Below are 15000 nucleotides of genomic sequence, written 5' to 3'. Positions count from 1 at the left end.
CTATCGAGCTTGAGTGGGTCTCCAATTCCTGTCCAACAAATTGCCGGGTAGGGACGTTTCCAATAGGCTTCCACAACCGGATTTGGCCATTATATATATTCACGAGATCATGGCTGTCAATATCTGTGTGATGGTAGAACGAGATACACCAATTCTTCAAATAGATGTTTAGAAGCTTGCAACAAAACTTTCGACTCTGGTTGCGGGTAATCACGGATACGGTGATATCATAGAATTTGCAAGAGTAAACATGTGTTTAGTAAGCAAAATTTTGGTCCTATTTAGAATAAAGAATATTGTAGGTTCCTTTGCAGTGTTCCTTTGATAATTGGTAGTCATATTTTATTTTTCATTGTTTTAATCAAATAAATTGGAATCACTATAATTTGGTCAAGCTTATTGATTTATATCAAGGATCGTTTATTACTAGTATAATGAATAACTTAGTCTTACCTAAATAATAGAAATCATTACTACAAAACCAAACTATTGTTTAGGGTAGTGCCATAGCCTCTGTACCATGGTTCTCCACTGTTTTGGGTTAGAGTTTTCTTTCTTGAGGGTACACTAAGGCACACTGTTCTATCTGTTTCCTTATTTCCTTTGCTGATTGGGTTATTTTCTCTGTTATGTGGAGGCCTTGAGCTTATAGCATCCCGCTTTTCTAATTAGGGTTGTATCTTAGCTAGTAATAATGATAACAACAGGCAGTTAGCTTTATTATTATTTTTTTTCCTTGTTACTCACAGTCTACAGAGACTGGTGATTTATAATGGGGGGTTCCGGGTTGCTTCCAGCTTCCTTAGGAATCCATCCCTTTCCTGACTATATTATTATTATTATTATTATTCTTTATTTTTACACTTTTCACTGGCCATATTTGTTTTAGCTAATTTTTCATGGCCGGATGCCTTTCCTGCTGCCAACCCTCCCCATTTACCCGGGCTTGGGACATGCACCAAGTTGAGGCTGGCTTGCCGCCCCCCCTCAGTGGCTGGGTTTATTATTATTATTATTATTATTATTATTATTATTATTATTATTATTATTATTATTATTATTATTAAAACTTAAGTCAATGAAATGTGAAATATTACACCTGGTAGTTTCTTTTGAATAAGTTTTGAGACATTAAGTATCGTCCACGTTCTAGAGAAGACAAGAACAGCCTTGAACTCTGAAACTGAAATCTTTAATTTCAGTTCGTTATTTGAGTTTTTAGCAAAAAGCTAAAAAACATTTGAAAGATTAAGAAAAAAGATATATAATAATATTAGGGCATCAGAGTTGTCATAAAGGTTTTGATAATATAAACCATGTATGTTTAAGACTTTGTTAGCAGCATTCAGAAAAAGCTCCGTAATTACTAATGTTTTTTTTTGATAATTACGTAATTATGCTAACTGCTCGGCCGGAAACAGATGGCCAGCGGAATCTAAATTAAGAGTGAGATATTAAACAAATTTCTTCACAACAAATGAATACAAATGAGGTTAAAATGTTTTAGTGCTTGCAAACACTTACTTTATTAGACTTTTAGAAGCTTTACGTTCTGTAACTTTGGCGAAGATAATCGTACTGTTGATTATTATTATAATTATCATTATTATTATTATTATTATTATTATTATTATTATTATTATTATTATTATCATTATTATTATTATTATTAATATTATTTGCGTACCTGTGCCGTCAAAAATGACGTCTAAATATTTAGATATTTACATCCACACAGTTTCAACCCTTCCCACACCCTTCCCTTTCCTAATTACAACCCGCTGGTTCGGGGTACTCCCACTCTCACTAGGGTATGACTACTCCCTCTACCCCCTGAGTGTGACAGGAGATATATATATATATATATATATATATATATATATATATATATATATATATATATATATATATATATATATATATATATATATATATATAACCACACACTTGCTATTATAGGGGAGATTACTAACTAGGCGACAACACTAGTTAGATAACTCAGGATGCTATAACCCCAAGGGCTCTTACAGCGAAAATAACCCAGTGAGGAAAGAGAGCAAGAAAATAAATTGCATGACAAAGCTTTGGTATGTAACAAGAGGTTATTTCTTAATGACAGGTGTTGGTTTGACATGGTCGTCCGAGGGTCCCCAGTTCGGCTCAACCGAGGAAGCGATATCGGTGAAGGAAGGAGAAACAGCTCGACTCCCCTGCCAGGTTCTGCATCTCAAAGATAGAAAGGTAATTGTTGCATTCATTCTGTTCTGTCGGTGGGATTTATTTATTCGATTATTATAGGAAAACTTATACTATATGACAAAGACGTAGCTAGAAATGTTTAAAGGTAGGTGTCCACCACAACTGTTGGAGCTAAGTATTCAGATATAGATTAAAAAAATTAGACGTGAATTTATTATATCAAAATATAAGGATCTGATACATAATGATAAAATAAAGAATTGCCTGTTTTGAATTGTTTCATAGAGAGTTTTGATTCACTTCATTTTCGTTTTGATTATGATCGCCTATATGTTTAATATTGCAAATTTCTGCACGAGAGAGGGTATTCGGACCAGGGCCTGGCTACGCCTTTTTAAAGATAACTCTTAAGAAACCATTAAGCATTTGGGATTCTTTCCAATATTTCGAATTGCATAAGTGAATTATTAGTAAGATACTGTGTAAGTAATCAACATTTATTACAAAATTTACTCTTCCTAAAGTAATTAAAATTGTTAGTTTTTTATAATTTTATCATCTTAAAAGAGGAAGTTGTTATAATCAAATTACACTCACTTGGCCACAATCACAGGCTGATTTTTGATTAATACCAGTAATGAAGGTTGATAAACAGAAGATCAAATAATGATTAGTTTTGCTATTATCATTAATAATGAGTTGTGGTCAGTGTTATCAGACAACGTTTGATTACTGCAATCGTACAAACCAGTAAAGATATGGATAATTAGTATGAAATCTTGGTGGAAGTAATGTAGACATCTGTAATATAAAGACCTATTTATTTCTAAAGTTACATTTATGCGAGTGCTGGAGGCAAGCTTTAGAACGCTTCTGCTGTGACTTGCGTCACGTAAAAACATAAACAATACAAATGAAACAACTGGACATCAGTATAAAAGATTCTAGTCTTATATGCAGTACAAAAATAAGAAGAATCATATTCTATCTTTGACTTAATTTATACAGTATTCAGTACTTTATAACATACGCTACAGCACTTATTATTTAAGTAGAATCATGTTCTTTTAATGAAATCTGATGCAATATCCCTTTTTTTACATAATACATAACACTTGTAGCATGAACAGTAGCAGTTATTCCTACTAGACTTAGGAATCGGGTTCGGTTTCCAGAAGAAACCTGGAAGATAGACAAATCTCATTCACGATCATTATAGCTATGTTGAACTAAGCAGTTGATTGCGTACTCGGTAGTTAAGCAGCTGTTGTGGGTTTTAATAAAGGGAATAACACCTTTTCACATGAAAAAAATCCTGATATTTTTCTTATATAATCGGGAAATGGTTTTAAATAATTGCACAGAAATAAATGTTATGAATAGGTCACAAACAAGCAAAATTATGTTAGAAATTAATTGATAAAAAGAATCATAGTCCAAAGCATCTATAGCCATCATGAAAAACCATCTAAGACACTGACGAAGCATCTCTTGAAGCAAAATCTCTCACATGCTCCGCCTACAATGAAAAGCCATATCTTGAGGTAATATCTCTAACATGCTCCGCCTACAATGAAAAAGCATCTCTCTAAGCAAAATCTCTAACATGCTCCACCTACAATGAAAAGCATCTCTTGAAGCAAAATCTCTAGCATGCTCCGCCTACAATGATAAAGCATCTCTAAGAAAAATCTCTAACATACTTCACCTACAATGAAAAAGCATCTCTTGAAGCAAACACTTTCAATATCAATAACATTTATCATCGCCTTGTTGGATGGAAGCGACTGTGCTCAGCTCAAAATCTATAACAGGCTCCGCCCACGAGCATCGTGATTGGCCGCCACCTTATCACAGCTGATTCATGCACCATAACAAGAATAATAATGAAATAAATACCTTGCATTCACACCTGGCATTTGTCTTATGGCCGACTCTTAAAAGGTGTCGTGAAAACATTTTCGCTGAAGATTAAAGGTGGTAAGAACACATCCGCTTGGAAATGTTAAAGAGTTTCATGAAAGTCCCGTTAAGTAAAATGAAAAAAAAAGTAAAATAAGGAATTCGTGGTAGGAATATAACCCCAAAGACATTAAAAATGTCAGAATTTATTTCCGTTTTCTTACAGTTAATCTGGATTCTTTTTAGCAATTCAGGGCTAGAACTCTCGAAACATTAATGTTCTAAAATACTGCAAAATTGTAGCAGGGGTGTAAAAAGGAGACTAGGAAAGATTAGAGACAATTTAGAACTCTACACATTTTCAAAGCGTTGCCCCTTGCACACCCCCGCCCCACCTCCATTTAAGCACCAAAAGTATTTATTGCCATAATGGCCGTAAATTACCAACGAAACTTTATTGCTGGACGCAAAACAGAGCTTGCGAGGGAGCGGTGCATATGCGATAACGTGTGGGGCCATTTAAAAAGCCACACCGTTATTTACTATTTATTGAAGTTTACGGTTCGTGACGTGCATGCAGAGAGCGAATTGTTTTTCGCATTGCTTTCATAACAGCCGTTCACACCTGCGTTCATGATTTCAGCAATAAACGTGTTTGTCAAAACATTTGTTGTTCTAGTTTCAGTGTAGCGAAGTTTTAATAGGAATTGGAGGAAGTGAATCGTGCGATACGGGGATTTTGACGAGCTTTCTCTTACTATTGGAAAATGAAAAATGGTTCTGTTTATCTAATGTTTTTATTTATACCTATATCTGTATCTATATCTATTCAATGTCATATGGTACGTCATAAGAAACAAAACTATCATTATTCATTGTGCTAATCAAACACTTAAAATCATAAACACCTATGCCATTCAGGACTTTCTAAAAATATTGAGATACTACAAACATTATCGAGAACACCAACTTTGAAATATTACGAATATCCAGAAATGATTAATCATAAATATTTCATAACTTTTCTGATAATAATAATGAATTTTTCAATGACGTAATTTCCTCATTTGTTCAGGTGACCTGGCTAAGGAGACGAGACCTTCACATCCTTACCACCGGCCATCATACCTATTCTGCTGACGAGAGATTCCAAGTAAGGGTGACCTTTATTTAGGAGTTAAAGGAAAACGATTTTACTGATTTTATATTTGTATTGTTTCATGAGGTTCAAGGAGATGAATGCACTCCTCGATATTGATATTCTTTTGTCTTGTAAATCACGAGAAAGGTGGTATAATCGAAATGCACTCCGGAGTATTTGAAGATGTCTTGTAAATTTCTTTAAGAAGAAATATGTTATTATTAATAAGTACCCCGGAGTAATGAAGATGCTTTCTTGTGAATTTCCTCAGGAGAAAGGTGGTATTGTTGACAAGCACCCCAGAGTATCTGCCATCCGTATATAACTGCATTTTTTCTATTATTACATAAACTTTTAGAAATATGATATGAGCTCTACACAGTTATAAAAAAACGTAATTTTAACTGTAAATTAACCATAAAAATATTCTGTTCTCAATCGGATTTTAGTAAAATAAAGACGACCGCAATTTTATATTACTTTGATATTATCTTTTCCGGGTCGGTGACCATGATATCACTCTTTTACGTCAAAATAACCGTTTTAAAAACGGTAAAAATCCTGGAAAAAATGCTGCCAGATATTCACCGTTCTTTTAATGCAAATCTTTAACAGAATGGATATTTCATTGGCTATTGAGAAGAGGCTAAAAAACATATCTTAAACTTAAAGAAATATTATCTATTGAAGAGAATTAGAGGGTTTTAGTTTTTCACAAACAGAAAAATCTTTTGTGATAGATTAAACTTGCTTATAATGGACTTTGATTTAATCAATTTAATCAAGAAAGTGTTTTACTCGAAGATTTGTTTCATATGGAAAAAAATTGAAACATTCTTATACAATATGCTTATTTAAAAGGTAACTCGTTGTGTAATAGATTCCGCTTATGTAAGAAAATTTTCCTGTGAATTGATACAAAGGAGCTTGAAAAAACCATTGTTTTTCTCGCTATGAATAAGTCTATCATAAAAGTTTCACTTGAAGTACATATTTGTTTCGTAGAGCATAAAGTTTCCTTCATAGAAGTTTTACCTTCTGTGCAACAATTTCATCGGAAAAATATTTACCGCTCATGTAAAAATTCCCTTATACAAAACTTTGCCTTGTTTATAGAGTTTTAACTTGAAAAATTTTTCTCCGTGGTTATATTTTTACTCCAATAGAAAAAAACCTTACCCAATGCAAAACAAATATTTTTCATATTTTTTTTTGTATTGGGTAAGTCCTAAAGAATATCAATTTAAGATAAAAAAAAAAAATACGAATATATTTCACAAAATTTTCGTGAAAATTATATATGATTTACTAATGATTTATATATATATATATATATATATATATATATATATATATATATATATATATATATATATATATATATATATATATATATATATATATAGATATATATATATATATATATAATATGTACACACACACATTATATATATATATATATATATATATATATATATATATGTGTGTGTGTGTGTGTGTGCATATATACATATATGTGTGTATATATATGTAAATATATATATATATATATATATATATATATATATATATATATAAATATATATATTTATATACATTATATATATATATATATATATATATATATATATATATATATATATATATATATATATATATATATATATATATATAATTCTTCTAAGAGAAGATCCCAACATTTCTTGACACGTTGAAAAATACTTGAATGAAAGAACTGTTGAGTAACAGAGAATAGATTCTAATCCCTTGATCTTTTGACCTATAATTAATAACTCAATCTTCATTAACTTCTGTCATTATTTTGTATAATTTTATACTTGTAATTAATTCTTCTACATACATAGGAAAAAAGGATATGAAAACGGAAATTAGATAGAAGTATATAAAGCAAGTGCAGCAGGGGCTGAAGGAAACGCACAGACCCTTAAGTAACACCTACATTGCACTTTGTGAGGAGCACTGTCGGCAGATGTAATTCACACGAGCTGATTTTTATCTAATCCCCTAATTTTCAGCCCTTATTCTTTGTTCTTCCTTTATTCCTCCTCTCTCTGCATTCATAGGTAGGCCTACAACAATTCCTCTTACTTATAGTCCACACTGTTTGATGGAGACACTTTAATCTTTGTATCCTCCCACAGTCATCTAGTAGGCCTACGCTTCAACGAACCTATTCTGAAAGTCTATTATTTCCTCTTACTTAACTTACATTGTTCATATTGAATTAAAGATTATATTTTGAGCCTTTCATCTCTATTCAAAAGTACTTCCAAATTTCGTTTATTTTCATAAAACAGAGAAACAATCGCATATACCATTGGTATTTTGCAAGTTTTTATGACTCCATAGTGCCACAAAACTTAGAATATATTATTTGCTATTTTCTTTCGAAAGTTAACCTAAGAAAATCTATTTTCAATAATGTAAATCCCCAACGAGCATGTTATTAACACCCTTCACTGATCCGAATTTTGATTGGGTTTATAAACTTGCAGAGTCGATAGTAAATTAGGAAATTCTAAAATATTAAGCTGTGTTTTTTCTCAGTTAGTACACGAGGAAGGAACTGACTTGTGGACTCTAGTGGTACAATACGCTCAGCTGAGAGACGCTGGAATCTACGAATGCCAGGTGAATGGCGATCCCAAGATTTCCAGACCTGTGACCCTAAATGTATACGGTGAGTCGTAACTTCTCTCTCTCTCTCTCTCTCTCTCTCTCTCTCTCTCTCTCTCTCTCTCTCTCTCTATATATATATATATATATATATGTATTTTTTTCTATATATTATCTGGATATATGCAGTATACATATGCATCTGTGTGTTTATTATAATAGGGACATGCCAGCACGTGCTCTTGGCCAGAGCCAGTAATGATTTAAAAATTATGAAAATAGGTAAATCAAGCAAATTAATAAAGGAATAATGAATGAGGTCTAATATATGCAGTATATATATATTTATACATATATATATATATATATATATATATATATATATATATATATATATATGTATATATGTATGTATATATGTATGTATATATATATATCTATATATATATATATATATATATATATATATATATATATATATATATATATATACTCATATATATGTATGTATCTACTGTATATTATATATACATACATATATATATATATATATATATATACATATACAGTATATATATATATACACATACAGTATATATATATATATATATATATATATATATATATATATATATATATATATATATATCTAGAGTTGTTCAGCTTTAATATCATCCATGTCTAATATGTTGCTGATTATGAACCGTTCCTAAAAATTAATAAATTATTTTTTTTTTTCAGGTCCATCTCAGCCGATTAGTGTTAGCAAGACCAAAGTTTTTATTGCCAACAACACAGCTTCAACCAAAGACGGTAAGGATCTCTCAATATCTCATTTCTTTCTTTATCCCATACACTGTTATTTATACCAGTTGTTTTCAGTAAACATTGCTAACCAAAGGTTATTTTGTGTCTCGGTTGCGACTCACTACATCAATTGATTATCAGGTACACAGTTCGATGGCTTTTTCAATAACCCTTCCAGATATGTGTGAAATTCATAAGCGAAGCTGCTCATATATCTGGTAACTACTAAGTGCTAGTATACACTGACTACCATGGCGTTATAACAAGCAATATTGGTTGGTTACCCAGTTAAGGCATGTGATCATATCCTGGTTTATTCAGTAGAGCTCTGCTTTTCGAATCAGTGTTGTAGCTTGGCTAGTTATATATATATATATATATATATATATATATATATATATATATATATATATATATATATATATATATATATATATATATATATATTGCTGACACTGTTGTATTTAGGACACAACTAATATTCACCCTTATAAGATCTACTGAGTAATTCTCGAAAACAAAATTAACCTTGCAAGGGCCACCATTGTCTACTTGCAAGTTTCCGTTGTGCTTTTACTAAACTCTTGAGTTTGATCAAGATTACTGACTGTCCAAATGAAAATGTTAGGGATATTTTTTGTCGATATAGTAACAATTTAGTGTCACTACCTATCTTTCATCTTGATAACCTTAGTCAAGAAGGATGATTGAAATTAAGATAAGGATGTTCAGATAGAAATAAATCTATTGCTTAAGGAATTGTGATAAAAGGCATGGTCTTGATTATTACAAAAGGCAACTGAATAACGGTAGAGGAGAGAACAAATTTATAAGGGAAGAAACGAATTATAAAATTAGACACAGTATTTGCACTTTTTGAAGTTGCATTTTTTTTAGACGACTCATGCAAATTGGGTGTTTAGAATCAGTTTGATATTTATCTCCACAGGTGACTTAAGAGTCCACATCAAAGGTCCACGCGAGATCTTCATGGAAGAGGGATCATCTCTGACCTTGACCTGTCTAGTGACCTCATTATATGGCCCCTCGACCCTCATCTACTGGTACCACGATACCCAGCTCAAGGAACAAAATTCCCCAAGAGGTGGAATCAAAATGCAAGTACGATCTATTAGATTTTGTTACGTTTCCTTCATTTTCTGTAGCTAATCTTTTTTTTTCTACGATGCTAAAAGTGACAATGAGAAGAGGAGTAACTGAGTGTACTTTGCAGCAATCCGCTGATAAGCAAATTCACTTGTGGGATTTCTTATCGTAGTCTATTTAAAGCTAGAAATGTTAAACATTTTGAGATGTCTTTTACCATAACCGATATAGAGGCAAAAGGAAATAAAAAACCATTATTGGTAATGAGAAGGATTCAGTTAGTGCATATAAATGTGATTAAGACTCCTGATTCTAAGAGGAAATAAGTGAAAAAAGAATAAAAGAATAATCAAAATTCAATAATCTGTCTTTTGGTTACTTGCCAGTTGAAAAAAGGCATAAAAGAATAAAATAAGCAGAAAACATTTGAAATCTTCTTAATGTTGAAATTTAAAAGCTGCACAGCATGATGAGTTTCCCGGTTTCAAACATTCCCCAGATGGATCGCGAGAGAGGGGAGACAACCAGTCGTCTGACGGTGAAGGACGTCAAAGCAGATGACTCTGGGATGTACTCCTGTGTTCCTTCGGGGTCTCACCCGGCTACTGTTCAGGTGCACGTTCATGAAGGTAGGTCAGGATACTGTCCAAGTGCACGTTCATGAAGGTAGGTCAGGCTATTGTCCAGGTGCACATTCATGGATGTAGGTCAGGTTATTGCCCAGCCGCACGTTCATGAAGGTAGGTAAGGCTCCTGTCCAGGTGCACGTTCATGAAGGGAAGTCAGGCTACTGTATATTTGCACACTCATGAAGGTAGGTCAGGCTACTTTCCAGGTGCTCATTTATGAAGGTAGGTGAGGCTTGTGCAGATGCACTCTTTAGATGATAACTGAGAGACGAGACGAATGCAACTAACGTTATTTCATTAGTATTTATACAGTCTGTTCCAAGCAGGAACAGCACAAAAATTCAAACACAATGATTCAAGAACATACAGGCTTAAACAGGTTATTAGTGCAAGGGGAGAGCAATAACTTCAGTATAAAAAGAATCAGAAATACTATTACAGTGTACGAGTGTGTGTGATACATGTGCGATAAATGGCTCCCCCCTAAAAAAGACATACATGTTAAATAGAGCGCACTGCTCTGGAGAGGCCCACTGTAGGCGGGCCATCTTGCAGGAGATATGCAGTTTTAAGGTGATCACTAGGGACTCAGTCTTTAACCCAAACGTTGAGTAAGAACGCTTTCGTTGTCCGACGGATCTTGCTGGTGTCGTTGCACAGGAAAACGTGCAATCCCTGCAAATCTGTCTGTATGTATTGTTTTGCTGGGGACTTGTAAGTCTGGTGGCATGGAGTAAATTTACCCACAACATGACATAGACACAGGATATTGTCAAAGGAGGTTATCGACGGAAAAAAATCAGCAGGGACGACCAATGGGTTGCCATACATCATTTCAGCTGCCGACACATCTGGGGTGTCCTTAGGAGTGGTCCTTAGTTCCAGGAGGACCCAGGGAGGCTGAGTAAACCAGTGGATTCCTTACAGAGGGACACCAAAGCTGCGTTGAGGGTGCAGTGAAAACGTTCGACCATTCCGTTGGCAGCAGGGTTGTATGTGGTTGTCTAATGTAAGCTGATTCCCAGGAGATTTGCTAATGATGTCCTCAATTGAGGTGAAAGTGTTCCCTTTCAAAAGTAATATGCTCAGGGATACCAAATCTCGCTAACCATCCTAAGAGTAAGGCAGACGTTGAAGTCTCTCTGGGAATGGCTTTAGGCCAACGAGTGGAGCGGTGGATGATAGTAAACAGGTAACAATGTCCTTGTGATGTGGGTAGGGAACGATACAACATCGACGTAAATGTGGCCAAAGTGCCGTTGAGGTTGAGGAAAGGAGCCAATACCGGAATCCGTGTGTCGATGTACTTTTGATGTTTGGCATGAAGTGCAGGTGCAGAACCAATCCGTAGCATCCTTAGTAATGCCATGCTAAATGAGCTTTGTTGTGCAGTAGAACAGCACAAGGGATGTTAAAGACCATGAATGAAATCAAAGACCTGTTGGCACATGGAGGAAGGTATCCACTGTCTAGGTCTACCAATGCTGACTTCACAGAGGAGGGTGGTGTTGGAGTCATTGACAGGGACGTCTTCCCAATGGAGGGTTGTGCAAGATGTCCTACATGCTTGGTACTCTAGATCTTTTCATTGGGCTTCTGCCAAAACCTTGCAATCGTAATCCAATCCCAAGTAAATGGCAGCCAATGTGATTCTTGACAGGGCGTCAGCAACAGGATTCATTTTCCCAGGGATGTATTTAAGGGTACAATTGTATTCAGCAACGGCGGAGAGATGTCGGCGTTGTTGGGCGGACTAGGCATTGGATTGTTGAGTGAAAGCATGCGACAGAGGCATGTGCTCCATGCGAATGATAAAGGGCTTACCTCATAAGAAGTGGCGAAAGTGACGGACAGGCAAGTGTACTGCCAGCTATTCGAGGTCAAATGTAGAGTAGCCGGGTTCTGCCTTTGACAGTTTTCTATTGAAGAAGGCCAATGGGTGGGTGCAAGCCATTGACCACATGCTCGAGTACTGCAACAATAGCGATGTTGCTGGCATCGGTGGAGAAAAGGAGAGGTGCATGTGGCATGGGAAAAGTGAGTGCAGCAGCAGTTGATTGGGCATTCTTTACGTTGCAGAAGGCTGCTTCTTGAAGGGAACCACACTTCAGGTCTTTTGGGTTACTCTTGTGGGAGGCACAGAGTGGGGCAAGAGTGGCAGCAATGGCTGGCAGGAAACGGTGATAATAGTTTATCATGCTCAAGAATTCTTGTAGTGGTTTGACAGTCGAGTTGAACGTCTGTTACTTTCTCAGGGAGTGGATGAACTCCTTCAGGAGAGATGTGGTGCCCTAAGAACGATACTTCCTTAGCGCAAAAGGTATACTTGTCGTACCGGACTACAAGGCTGTTCTGGTATAAGCGGTTGAGCACGATATGTAGATGATGGAGGTGTTCCTCTTTGGAGGAACACAGAAGGGGAGGTACCCTAAGATGCTGTCTATGAGGCGTTGAAAAGTGCCCTCAGCATTACGAGGGCCAAAACGAGTAATTGATGGTTGATGTACCAAAGAGGGTAGTGATGGCAGTCTTGGGGGATGTCGTCTGGGTTCAGGGGCACCTGATAATATCCCTTCAGGTTGAGCATGGAGAAAACCTTCGCTTTGTGCAAGTAGGAGAGTGGTTAGTGATCTGGTTCTGTTTTCATGTTCAGGCACCTGTAATCCCCACATGGACACAGCGAGCCATCTTTCATCAAGACAATGTGTAAGGGTGATGACCATGGGCTAGAGGCTTTTTGGCAAAGGCCCATTTCTTCCATTTTGGTGAACGTTTGTGTAGCGGCTGCCAAACAATCCGGTGCCAGACGCCTGAATCTGGCAAACACTAGGGGCTCTGTCATCTTGATATGGTGATAAATAACGTGTTTGGTGGGAACTGTGGGCGTTTGATTAAGTTCTGGACAAAAAACTTCTGGGTATGATGTTAGGAGATGGTCGTGGTGCGCTGCTGTGGAGAACAAGGTCAGAGAGGTGCCGAGGAGTACAAATCCTAATTGACTAATCGTAAGGGAGTGAAATCAACCAGGAGTTGGAAGTGTGGGAAGAAGTCTGCACCAAGGATTGGCAATGTGACATCAGCAACGAGAAGCTTTCCAATTATATTTGGCACTTCCGAACGATAATGTGAGAGTTTCGTGACTGTGGGTGGGTATCACAGATCCGTTGGCAGCTACCAGGCAGATGTCGGCAGACTTAGACAGACTATGTTGTGTCCTGGAGAGTGGCCATGGCAGATGAGAATGGCAAGCACCCATATCTGCCAAAAATTGCAAAAAGAAAAGATTAGTGACAGGGGAAGCCACCACCACAAGCGATGGCTTACTTACAGGTTTTTTTTTCGCCACTAACTACCATTCACACATTTTTTTCGCTGCAGCCCTGAATCTGGAGTGGCAGTATCACAATTGTGGCCATTGGACATCAGGAAGTGGCTGTAGAGGTCGTTGGTTGTGGCGTGAGCGAGTGGTGGGTGGTAGGCGGTTTTGTTGCCTCTCCGGCACATCACGGGGTGGGCATCTTTGTACTACTACATTCACATCACCTTCGGTTGATATTGAATATTTGTCCACTTTGTCAGGAGTGGAGGCGTTGATGGAAGTTTGGAAGGTAGTGAAGTGGCTGTCCATAAGGGCATCGACTTTGGTTATCAGGTCCTTCATAGGCAAAATATCAATATCGGAGATGGCAGCAAGTACAGGTTCGGGTAGGCGCTGTACCCAAAGGGCACGAAATAGGTTCACTTCATGAGGAGAGCCATCTGCGGTAGTTTGGAGGATAGTGATACTGGTCATTTCCCTGGGGGAGATCGAAGCCTTCTGGTCCCCCAATGGTTATTGAGAGAGCTGAAAAAGTTTTTCTTACGGGCCAGCTGGCGATGGTAAATACTGCTCCAGGAGGTATGATTTAAGGGTGTTTTATGTTATTGAGGTGTTCCCTTGCTCTCGCAGCCAATCGAAAATTTCTGGAAAAGTGTCCTTGGGGGTCGCCGCGAGAACATAATCTGCTTTGGTGCTTGACTGAGTCATGGCCTTGATGCAAAACTGGACTTCAGAACACTGGAACTAGGTGAACGCTTCTCTGCTGGTGAAGGGCGGTAGTTTCATTGAGGCGGCATGTGCCAAAGATTCAGGTTTGGTTGACAGCATCTTCAAACAGTAGGGCACAGCAGTGAGGAGGCAGGCGGGAGGGAGTGGACACTCCGCTGGTCACCAGTGTGCAGACGCGTCCGTTAGGTGATAACTGAGAGATGACACGAATGCAACTAACTTTATTTCAACCGTTCGATGGAGCATGATTATTTATGCAACTCATTCCAAGTAAGAACGACACAAAAATTCAAACACAATGATTCCATATCATAAAGGCTTAAACAGGTTATCAGTGTGAGGGAAGAGCAATAATGATAGTATACAAAACACAGAAATACCATTACAGTGTACGAGCGTGTGTGATACACATGCGGTACAGGTTACTGTCTAAGTTCATGTTCATGAAGGTAAGATCTGAATACTGTCTAGGTGCACGTTCATGAAGGTAAAGTTTGGACACTGTCCAGGTTCACGTTCATGAAGGCAAG

The 15000-nt window shown here is 36.4% G+C and overlaps 1 protein-coding gene across 1 annotated transcript in view; it reads left to right on the top strand.

Annotated features, from left to right (window-relative positions):
* Positions 1–15000, top strand: part of LOC137648376 (hemicentin-1-like) — a 37957-nt gene that overhangs the window by 16007 nt on the left and 6950 nt on the right. Inside the window, exons 3-8 of the mRNA XM_068381299.1 lie at positions 2120–2241; positions 5177–5254; positions 7811–7943; positions 8621–8692; positions 9636–9808; positions 10293–10422. Of these exons, the coding sequence (XP_068237400.1) occupies positions 2120–2241; positions 5177–5254; positions 7811–7943; positions 8621–8692; positions 9636–9808; positions 10293–10422 (708 nt within the window). The remainder of the gene's footprint in view (positions 1–2119; positions 2242–5176; positions 5255–7810; positions 7944–8620; positions 8693–9635; positions 9809–10292; positions 10423–15000) is intronic.

The sequence above is a fragment of the Palaemon carinicauda genome, chromosome 10, assembly GCF_036898095.1.
Source record: "Palaemon carinicauda isolate YSFRI2023 chromosome 10, ASM3689809v2, whole genome shotgun sequence".
NCBI classification, from domain to species: domain Eukaryota; kingdom Metazoa; phylum Arthropoda; class Malacostraca; order Decapoda; family Palaemonidae; genus Palaemon; species Palaemon carinicauda.
This window is presented reverse-complemented; position numbering and strand designations above follow the sequence as displayed.